General features: G+C 56.6%; 5 protein-coding genes across 5 annotated transcripts; 2 read left to right on the top strand and 3 right to left on the bottom strand.

Moving 5' to 3' along the window:
* Positions 1-1062: 1062 nt before the first annotated feature.
* On the top strand, positions 1063-3213 carry SPRG_07664 (hypothetical protein). The gene is made up of 3 exons (XM_012346942.1): positions 1063-1551; positions 1604-1697; positions 1748-3213. Exons 1-3 carry the CDS (start codon positions 1091-1093, stop codon positions 3140-3142), a joined length of 1950 nt encoding a protein of 649 aa, XP_012202332.1. The 5' UTR covers positions 1063-1090; the 3' UTR covers positions 3143-3213.
* Positions 3214-3611: 398 nt separating this feature from the next.
* On the bottom strand, positions 3612-3920 carry SPRG_07663 (hypothetical protein; the record flags this gene model as incomplete). The annotated part of the gene is made up of 2 exons (XM_012346941.1): positions 3612-3875; positions 3918-3920. 2 exons carry the CDS (start codon positions 3918-3920, stop codon positions 3612-3614), a joined length of 267 nt encoding a protein of 88 aa, XP_012202331.1.
* A 169-nt stretch (positions 3921-4089) lies between these two features.
* Positions 4090-5338, top strand: SPRG_07662 (hypothetical protein; the record flags this gene model as incomplete). The annotated part of the gene is made up of 2 exons (XM_012346940.1): positions 4090-4620; positions 5051-5338. 2 exons carry the CDS (start codon positions 4090-4092, stop codon positions 5336-5338), a joined length of 819 nt encoding a protein of 272 aa, XP_012202330.1.
* Positions 5339-5358: 20 nt separating this feature from the next.
* SPRG_07661 (hypothetical protein) lies at positions 5359-7848 on the bottom strand (the record flags this gene model as incomplete). Its single annotated transcript, XM_012346939.1, has 5 exons — positions 5359-5619; positions 5671-5760; positions 5799-6048; positions 6094-6196; positions 6645-7848. The coding sequence occupies 5 exons, from the start codon at positions 7846-7848 to the stop codon at positions 5359-5361; spliced, it is 1908 nt and encodes a 635-aa protein (XP_012202329.1).
* A 191-nt stretch (positions 7849-8039) lies between these two features.
* Positions 8040-10265, bottom strand: SPRG_07660 (hypothetical protein; the record flags this gene model as incomplete). The annotated part of the gene is made up of 3 exons (XM_012346938.1): positions 8040-8986; positions 9361-10154; positions 10204-10265. 3 exons carry the CDS (start codon positions 10263-10265, stop codon positions 8040-8042), a joined length of 1803 nt encoding a protein of 600 aa, XP_012202328.1.
* Between the last annotated feature and the right edge of the window lie 114 nt (positions 10266-10379).

The following is a 10379-nucleotide window of genomic DNA, read 5'->3' as shown; positions in this document are numbered from 1 at the left end:
GTCCGGCCGTAATGACATCGTCGAAGCTACGTAGATGAGGGTGATGTCGAGGAGCGGAACGCGACGCGTCTTGAGCCGAGGTTTCGGGGGAGACGTGCCATGGAGCCGGTCGTGCATCGACGCTGGAGCAATATTCCCCTTGTTGCCATCGTCGATGGGTGGCAGTCTCAGCTCTTCTCCAGTGTCCATTGTTGCCATATCTCCTCCATGGCGATGACGCTGGACGAGGCAGGACAAGGAGTCGCTTCAGCACGCTCTTCGACGAAACCAGTTCCATCATCCTTCGTCATGTCGATATCTTCCTGCACTTTGAGCATCGATGTCTCTTGATGCTCTGTCCATCGTCGCTGAACCGCCATGTCGACTGCGTCAGCGCGACAAAATTGCAACTGTGATGCTCGAAATATCTTTTTGGGGTGTTCTCGGCCTTGGATTGGCCATAGTCGTTTACATTTTGACCAATCCACTCGATGTATATCGCCCATTCCAAGATCGCGGTCCATCACACGCAGCGATGGACAAATGTATTGCACAGGAGCCGAGGTTGAAGTAGTTGGTATGCGTATAAGACGGGGTACTGCGCGTGCTCACTTTTTTTGTCTTTGCAGTGAACCTCGATGCATGTATTCGTTTGTCGGGTTGGAATCGTGGATGCTTTTTGGATTTATCTTGAGATAAAGCCAAGCGTCCGCTTGGTGCTTGGCGGACCGACAAATGCGTCAATCAATCTCTGATCCCATTACAAGTACCGGTACTGTAGACCGTATTTTGCCTCCGAGCCCAAACACGGTCATGCGAGCTTGAAGCTCTACGTAATGCAGCTCCACGAGAGACTTTTTCCACTGATATGCAGAAGTAGGAGTCAAGGCGCTGTCCAAGTGAAGGGTTTATCGAGGGACCCCGCCAGCGTCGCTGAAATGTTCCAATGCCCTTACAATCCGATCACTTTAGACTTGGTATATATATACTTCATCTCCCGCCGAATCCAACAATTATAATATCACTGGTTTTGTATGTCGCCTTCGCCACGTAAATTTAAATGCAAACGACGGGTCTCACCATTTCCGATTGTGGAGTGACTAAAACCAGCATGGGCAAGAAGAGTGCGAACCGCCGTCGCAGCAGCAGTGGCAGCGAGGAGACGGCCTTGGCGCTGACGCAGTTCCCGGACGAGCCCATCGCGCTTCTCCACTTTGACGAGAAGGAAGATCGGCTGCAGGTCAACGAGAAGGCCATGGAGATCCTGCAAAAGATCGAGGGCAAAATCTCGGTCGTCGCCATGGCTGGGCTCTACCGCACAGGCAAGTCGTCGATGCTCAACTGGCTGCTTGGCAACCAGAGCGGTTTTCGCGTCGGCCCAACTGTCGAGCGCTGCACGCGTGGCATCTGGCTCTGGGGCCGGCCGCAGAAGCACAACTTGCCGAACGGCGAGCCGTGCTACGTGCTCATGCTCGACACGGAAGGTCTCGGCGGCTTGGAAGCGTCGGCGCAGTACGATGTCCGTATCTTCTCGCTCGCAACCCTTCTCTGTTCGAAGCTCATCTACAACAGGTGCATGCCCCTCTACCTCATGATAATTCGCTCACGAGATCGCGAACTGTAGCCAAGGCAGCGTCGACGAGAAGGCTGTGAACGGGCTTTCATTCATTGCCAACATGACCAAGCACATTCGCATCCGCGCGGACGCATCTGGCGACGTATATCGCTTCGTTTTGCATGGCAACTAGGTTTACGTGGACGGCCGTAGGATGCCGACGCTGCGGGGGAGGAGTTCTCCAATTTTTTCCCGTCTTTTACCTGGGTCGTGCGCGACTTTACGCTCGAGCTCGTGGACGAAGACGGCGACCCGATCACGCCCAACGAGTACCTGGAGCGCGCGCTGGCGCCGCAGCCGGGCTTGACGCAGGCCGTCATGGAGCGCAACCGCGTGCGCCACATGATGACGTCGTTCTTCAAGGACCGCGAGTGCCATACAATGGTGCGCCCGGTCTACGATGAGAGCCAGCTGCAGCAGGTCGACAAGATCCCGATCACGGACCTGCGCCCCGAGTTCCAGGAACAGCTCGCCAAGGTGAAGGCCTCGATCTTCAACAACCTATCTCCCAAGATGCTCAACAACAAGCCGCTCAACGGCTCCATGTTTGCGGGGCTTCTCGTCGCGTACGTGGATGCGATCAACAACGGGAGCGTGCCCACGATCTCGTCTGCTTGGGATGGCGTTACGGCTACCGAGTGCAAGAAGGCCATGAAGGCCGCGACTGAGGCCTTCCGCGTGAGCTTGAGCCTCCTCGAAATGCCGCTGGACCCAGACGATCTCTCCAAGGCGCTCAAAGACGCCGAGGCAAGCGCTGTCTCGCAGTACCGTCGCCAAGCGATGGGCGACGCGACGGCCAAGTTTGAGGCTGAGCTGATGGAAAAAATCGAGGAGGAGAAGGCCAACGTGCGCAAGCAGAACCGCGCGGTCTCCAAGGACACGTGCGACCGGCTGCTTCAGACGCTCTTCTCGGAGCTCATCCAGCCGCGCTTCTCGGACGAAAAAAACTCGTACGAGGACATGCAAGACTTTGCGCGTGAGTGGGTCAAGTTCCGTGAGCGCTACCTCGAGCAGGCCAAGGGCGGCGCCAAGCTCGACTGCCTCCTTGCATTCTCCGAGACGAAGCATGCAGACGCGATGCGCCTCCTCCTTTCGCGCCAGGAAGACAAGTTTGAGAAGAAGATCCGGTCCCTCGAGGCGGAAGCTGCGGCCGTCAAGGAAACGCTTGGTGCCATCGGCGGTCGCGAGCAAGTGTACAAACAGCAGATCGAAGCGCTGCAGCACGAGACGTCCGAGGTCATGTCGGAGCGCGCCAAGTACACCGCTGAGGTCGAATCCCAGCAGCAGACGATCACGCAGCTCAAGGCCAAGCTTGCGCAAGAAGCCAAGGGGAAGCACGAAATTGACGTCGAGAAGGAGCAGATCGCGCTGCAGCTCGACACGATCCGCGGCCACAAGGACGAGAAGGAGCTGGAGCTTGAAAAGATCCGCAAGGAGTACGAGCGCCTCATGAAAGAGAAGGAGCGCACCGACTTGGAGCTGAGCATGGCGGCTGGCGAGGTGGAGCAGCTCAAGCACGGCCAAAAGTGCGGCTGTGCGATCCAGTAAGAAGTAGAGAGATCGCCAATCTACTAGTAATTGGACTCCATACATGTGCTTCGCTGAAAGCAACTTCAACCCCTCCTTGGCACACTCCAGCAAACGAGGTGGCGCCACTGGACGCAGACGGTGGGCGACGGTGCTTCATTTTGCACATACGTGGCTGGACCGACTTGAGTAATTTGTTTCGCACCTGTGTACCACAGAGGAGGCTGCGACAGCGAGCTTTAGATTCTGACAAGATTCGCCTATTTACAGGATCCAGGCGTCGAAGAATGGTCATGTGGTGGCATCAAGGCATGCGTCGCAGTGGCAATCGATGGCCCGGTATGAACTAGCGCTGTCTACAAAGTCGAATGGCGTTTGGCGACATGGCCAGAATCAGTGCCATGTAGGAGACGCGACAAGCAGCCAGTGGATTTGAGGCCTTACTCGCGGTCTTTTCAAGGTTTCTCTATATACTGGGCTTCATTTCGACTTACGACGACGCCGACGGAGGCACGCGCGAGACAAGTGGCGAGACGTACGGCTTGAGCTTGAAGCCCGTGAGGTCCGGCACTTCGAGCTCGAGCATCTTGGTGAGGTCCATGCGGTAGCCACCGAGCTTAGCGTGGACGCCTTCGTTGCGGCAGCCCTTACCCTTGTAGAAACGACGGTTGGCACGCTTGGACGTGAGCGGGCGGAGGCCGTGGCTCTTGCCGAACTTGCTAGCGCGCGTCAGGAGACCGTCGAGGAAGGCCATCTTCGAAAAGGCGAATTGAGAGCCCACGTCGCCCAACCAAACCATCCCGTAAAAGTTCGCCGTTCCAAACAAGTACGACACTCGAGAGCTGGCTAGGTGCGGTCCGAGTAAGTGCGCTAGCGGCTGACAGGCAAAACCATGAGTGGGCTGACCCCGAGATCTCAGAAAGAGCGGAGCTGAATACCCGACTTCCCGCCCGGCGAAGAAGAGTGCCATGCTCGCAGCGTCGTACGTAGTTTTCTACGCAATCGTGGTCATCTATGGCCTTCTTTGCGCCTTCCTTGGCTACGCTGCGATCCACATCGTGGCTATCGGCGTCTTTGTCTTTGGCTACCTCGCGCTCGCGACGTTCGGCAACCTCAACTTTATCGCGACGATGCTGCTTCTCCTCTTTGTGGTCCTCGGTCTCGCCATGGTCCATCGCTATGTCGACATGCGTCATACAAGCATCCTCCTCATCCTCGGCAAAGCAATGCTCAACATGGCAACGATCGTTCTCGTCGGGACGTACCTCTTGGCGTGTGTCGTAAACCGCTTCGTCGCTTACGTGCTTTTCGCGGTCTACATTGGCATTGACGTATATGTCGGCATCACATACTCGGAGCGCATCCGCATCATTGTCGTCACGTGCTGCCTTGGCGCCTCCATCGTCATCGGAGCACTTGCGGCGCTGTGGCTCGACGACCAGCAGACCATCAGCGAGACACCGTGGCTGAAGCTTCCCATGGGCATTTGTATTGCACTGGTCGGTGGTTTTATCCAACTCAAGACAACGGCTGAGCCGCCTCTACGTATGTCGCGGATCTCGCTTGCCAACACACACGTCTCTGAAATTCCAACGCCCACAGCAGCATCGTCGCAATGGGTCAGCGCGCCGTATTGTGAGCTTGCAGCGACTGCGGTGCCTCCAGCTAGCAGCGAAATGGACACGGCTGCTGGGGCCGAAGCCTGTTCGACGGCACATGTCTAGCTAGCTAGCCCACATTTGTCCGTTGCTCGCATAAAATACCCTTGTCTCTTCAGCTATACGCACCTAAAGATGTGGTGCTTTTCATGTACTAGGTGCGTATTTATTGCTGTGTGGGTGCAAATTTCGAGCTGACGAAGGAAGATGAGCGCTGTGAGCATGGTAGAGACCGTCGTCGAGGATGACTAGACGCTCATGCACCAGATAGGATACGCTGTTGGCGACGCCCAACCAGATCGGCGCTGCCATCGTAACCCTCGATGGCAGCATCGTAAGCGCGGCTGGCGACTTGGCCGGCGACGAAGGGACCGACGCGTGCAACGTCGTGCGCCACATGCTCCTCGACGTGGGCAACCTTTCGATCTTGAAGGCTACGGACCCCCAGCGCGAGCTGCTTGAGAGCGTCACGATTGCCTTCCCAAGCTACGAGTACGCAGTCTCTCTCGACGAAAGCCACTTGTACATTGTCAAGTCGACGCCCGACGGCATGAACTAAGTATCGTATAATGCATCTCCTTATTCGAGGGCGAGCTTCTCCTTGAGGAGTTTCTTGTATTCTTCGTCGCGCGTCTGCAACTGGTCCTTGCGCTGCTTCATGCGGAATTCAATCTTCTCTTGCTTGCGCTTCTTCTCTGCGTTCTGGGCCGCAAGCATGTCCATCTTTCGGTGCGAGTTGGTCTTTTCGAGGTCCAGAAGCGCCTTTAGGCGCTTCTCCTCCTCCATGATCACGCGCTTCTCACGTCGCAAGGCGTCCAAGTCGGATGTCTCTTGCAGCGCCTACGTATCATTGCCCACTACCGTTCTCCATCTCCTTGGGCAGCATCATACCTTTAGAATGATGTCGTTTTTGACCTGCTTGGTCTTCTTCTCAAGCGCACGAACTCGGCGCGCTTCCTCAGCCAACCGCACGCGGTTTTCCTACCTATCGTAAGATCTTCACAACAATTGTCGTCTACCTCGTCGAGCCGCTCGTTGTCCGCGACCAGGTTGACTTTGAACGGTGACTTTGCGAGCTTCGACTGCCACTTTTGGATATTCACCTGTCGCCGCTTCTCCTTCTGAAGCCGTCGAAGCTTTTCTTCCTCTAGCATCGAGCTCTTGACCTGCGACCGCTCGGCAAACTTTTTCGAGAAAATTTCCGCCGACTCGGCCCGCGACAGCTTCGCAACCGAATCGTACGAGCTCAGGTTCAGCGGCGAAAAGGATCTATGGCACCCCATGATAGACCACTGAAATGAGTCAGTAGCTTGCCTTTGGATGTCGTCAATCTCGAGGTCCGAGCCCACGTCGTTGTCGCCACCCATGCCACCATCTTCGTCAGCTTCGTTGTCTGCCACCATGTGCATCTGGTTGTCTATGGAGAGGAAACAGCGTCACCGGCGCCGCAGAAGAGACGGGTGCGGTACCGTAGTCGTCCTTGTCCATGGCTAAAACCCTGTTTAGCACTCGACGCCATCGAGGTAACTGCGCCGGTTTCACCGGATACAGTCAACCATCCGTACACGAAACCTCCGTGCTACAGTCCTGGCTGTGGCGAGCCAGCTCATCACACTCCAGCACATCGAGAGGGCGCGATTGAGATAGCTGTATGAAAGGACCGCGGATGTAGTCGTGTAATCAGCGACCCAAACGACGTTAATAAATTCAGTGTCAACCGACACCTCCACGGTGCATCGCCGCATCAGGTTGCAAAGTTAATTGGGGTCAATTGGGGTGGTTTATGTCTCGGTTTAATCACGTAAGCTTTGAGATGCGCCGTATGCAGTTGTTGCCAGTGTCGGCTACATACAAATTGAAGGCACCGTTGCCGAGCACTTGCCAGCTGAGCGTTGCATTGATGACGAGGCCGAGTGGTGCGTTGAGCAAGCTATTCACCAAGGTGCCGTTCGAGTCGCGAAGGCCTGAGACGCCGGGGGTTCCTGCGATTGTCGATGTGGTAGACGAGGCGCTGTCCACTTTGCGCACGACGTGGTTCCCCGTGTCGCTGACGTAGACGTGGCCATACACGTCGACCGTGACGCCGCCTGGCGAGTTCCAGCGAGACGATAAGCGTGGGCCGTCAACGTAGCCCCCGCTGCCGCAGCTGCCAGCATACGTTTCGAGGGCATAGTTTGCGAGGGCGACGCGTCGAATGCAGTGAGCACCCGTGTCGGCAATGTATAAATAAGAGCCCGTGCTATCGGCGGCGAGGTTGGTAGCGGTCGTAGAGAGTCCCGCGACGACGGTCATTACCGTCGTCTTGTTGATGCTTTTGATGTAGCCGCTGTCGAGGGCAAATAGAACTCCGGCGCACACGGCCAAGCCACGCGGCTGCAGAAGCCCGCTGGTTGCGTTGGTCAGCACGACATACGTGGATGAAGTCGTGGCATTCCAAGGCCGCTGTACAATCTGAGGCTGCATCATGTCGGACACGAAGAGGTTACCGCTGGCGTCCGATGTGACGCCGCTGAAGTGCGACACGCTACTTGCAAGAAGTGAGCTTTGGGAGGAGAAGACGGTCGTTCGGTTGAGGGCAACCCAAGGGGATGGCTGAAGACTGCCGAGGGCGACGCCAGTGATGTTGGCTTGAGCGTACAAACTGACAAACTCGGTCGAGATGGCGTAAGTTGGTGTAGACGCTGTGGGTGTTGGGTTCGCTGGCGCTGGCGTGAAGTCCCATCCTTTTGTGCCGCTGCCCCCATAGCCCGGCGCTGTTGTTGGTGATGGCGGTGCTGGTGTCGGGGACGACGACGACTTGTTCATGAGATTGCTTACGACAGACGGGACAACCGTAATGACGACAAACGCGCCAAGAAGAGGTACGAACACGATGGGCGGGATCTTCGTCTTCTTCTTATCCTCACCTTCGACTGCGGGGACGGACGGCACCTCCTCCGCGCCAAGCACGGGAATGTCGCCCCCCTCTGGCGGCGTCTCTGTTGCAACGGGCACATGGGACATCGAGACACACGAAGCGTTCTTCGCCAAGTCTTCTTCCCCGCAAGGCAACGATGGAGAGCCGGCCATGCAAAACTGGCAGCGGCAATGGTGCGAAGGTTTGAAAAGCGAAATATAACCAATCAACGACGGGTATAATCTATTTTAGATATTGGCAGGAATGCATGCTTGAAGGCCTTGGATCATTGGATAATTCAACGCGCAAGAAGTGGAGTAGGTGTTGTTGGAGATTTGATGTCAAAAGGAAAAATGAAGACGAACTATCGTCGTTCTCGGTGTACTTGGCGCAAGCGCTGGTTGTTATAGTCGACAACAAATATGTCGAGGGCATTCGGGAAGGGTGCATAGACGACGAGCCCCACCGGCGAGTGGAGCCTGGCGGTATACTGAATTCCGTCGCGGAATCCGTACACGCCGCCCTGACCGACAATGGTCGTCACGAGACTCGACGTGATCTTCCGAAGCGCGTGGTTGCCCGTGTCGCTCACGTAGATGTTACCGTCGGCGTCAAGCGCGAGGCCTTGCGGCGAGTTGAAGAGCGTTGATGATGGCGTACCGTCAATGTACCCCCATGTATCGCAAGTGCCGGCAACGGTGGTGAGCGTCGACGCTGTGCTGTCCAATGCAACCGAGCGGATGCAGTGGTTGCCCGTGTCGGCGATGTAGAGTGTCGATCCGAGGCTGTCGATGCCGAGCGCTGTCGGCAGTTTAAGGGTACCATCAAAGGCCAGCGACGACGCTACACCATCCTCCAGGATTGTAATGCTGTTGTTGAGCGTATTCGCAATGTAGGTCTTGCCGCCACAGGGGCATCCAACGCACGGGCAGGCGACAGCGCCCCGTGGTCCCGAGACGTTTACGTTGTGCAGCGTAGAGTATACGCTTGCGTCCGTCGCGGGCACTGGCGTCAAACTGTTGAGACGCGACACAACACGATCCGACGCGGGGTCCGCCAGCAGAACGGTGCCATTGACGTCCACAGCCAGCGCGAACGGCAGTCCGAGACCAGTATCGTCGGCGAGTGAGATGTTCGTAGAAGCATTGGCCGCAAAGAGGCCGAAGTCGGTGCCCACAAGAATAAAGGGGCTCGGTACGCGCAAAAGACCGGTGCTGAGAACCCAGTTGACTGGCGATGCGTCAAAGACCGTCGACACGGTGTACGTGCCGCCGTCCGTCACCATGGACGCCGATACTGGAAGTGGGGCGTCTACGAGCAGCTGCGGAGATGCGCTCATGGCGAGCCCAATTGCTGCCGTGAGCCATCGTAGCGCGTTTCGAGAAGTCATCGACTACGAGCAACAAGGTACAATGCGTTGTATGAATCGTTGCGTGAAGGGTGCAATTGTTCGTACGCTGGCCCAACCGAAGGGTGCAGTTGAAACGCTGGGATTCCGCTAAAGCGGTAGCGGCAATACGCTCTCACGGCTGGTTCTATGATGTTGACGCATGATATTCACGAGAGCAATCGTAGTTTCTTATTTGCGTAATCGATGATGTATATGCCCCACGGGGCCGATGACTGATCTGAATTCACTGTGGCGAGAGCCAGCGGTGTGTTGACCAGGGCCGAGTTTGCTGTACCATCTGCAAAACCGTTCGCACCACCAGCACCGACAATCGTCGTCGCGGACCCCAAAGAGGTGATTTTTCGGATCGCGTGGTTGCCCGTGTCGCTGACGTACAAGGTGTTGTTGCCATCGACTGCGAGACCTTGAGGCGTGTTGAAGAGGCTGACGTATCTATCGCCGTCAACATACCCCGACGTTCCACACGTGCCGGCAATCGTTTCCAGGATGGTTGGTGCTGTCGCCGTGAGGGATACGCGGCGAAAACAATGGTTGCCCGTGTCAGCAATGTAGAGATACGCACACTGTTGGTCGACGGCCAGAGCTGTGGGACGGTTGAGGGTACCCGTGAACGATAGCACCGAGGTCACGTTCGATCCCAGCAAGATGCGAACGAGGCTGTTGTCCAGAGTGTTTGCGACAAACGCCGTCGCGTAAGCCGAGCACGAAGTGCATTGACAGAAGGCGACGCCCCGCGGCCCAGAGACACCAGCGGCGACTGTCTTGTACTGATTCGTGTTGGACGTTGAAACGGGCATGTAATACGACTGCCGGGCCGTGACTTTGCTCACCAATGGGTCTGCGTACACGACGTTGCCGTTGGCGTCAGCCGCAAGCGCGAGAGGGTAGCCTGGCGAGCCGCTCGTCAGCCATACGTTGGCGCCCGGATTGCCAGTTGCCCACGAAAGAAGGCCGGTTTCGAAGCTCATAATGATCTGCGTCACTGCCGACGTGACGCCAAGGAGGTACGGGTTACCATTGAGCGACGACGCATTCCAGACTGTGCTCAACGAGTACGACGCGCTGTCTCTAACGAATGACACGGACGACGACGGCGTAAATGGGAAGTAAGCATAACTTGATGCTGTTGTCGATAGCGGGGCTGGAGTTGTCGCTGGTGATGCTGACGACGGCGTCCATGAAGAGGCTGTCGTTGGTGTCGGCGATGAGGTTGACGTCGATGGTGACCACAGAGTCGGGGTTGGAGTCGGTAATAGATTGAAATCTATCCACGGCGTTGGCGTTGGCGTCCAA

This window comes from Saprolegnia parasitica, assembly GCF_000151545.1.
Source record: "Saprolegnia parasitica CBS 223.65 unplaced genomic scaffold supercont2.32, whole genome shotgun sequence".
Lineage (NCBI taxonomy): Eukaryota > Oomycota > Saprolegniomycetes > Saprolegniales > Saprolegniaceae > Saprolegnia > Saprolegnia parasitica.
The sequence above is the reverse complement of the archived record's forward strand: the minus strand, read 5'-3'. Positions and strand labels throughout refer to the sequence as shown.

What these genes read in the sequence shown, in the direction of transcription:
- SPRG_07664 (XM_012346942.1), top strand. Translation starts at nt 1,091, where the DNA reads ATGGGCAAGAAGAGTGCGAACCGCCGTCGCAGCAGCAGTGGCAGCGAG. An exon ending in TCGAAGCTCATCTACAACAG is followed by an intron (nt 1,552 to 1,603) that starts GTGCATGCCCCT and finishes CGCGAACTGTAG; the next exon opens with CCAAGGCAGCGTCGACGAGA. An exon ending in GCGCGGACGCATCTGGCGAC is followed by an intron (nt 1,698 to 1,747) that starts GTATATCGCTTC and finishes GGACGGCCGTAG; the next exon opens with GATGCCGACGCTGCGGGGGA.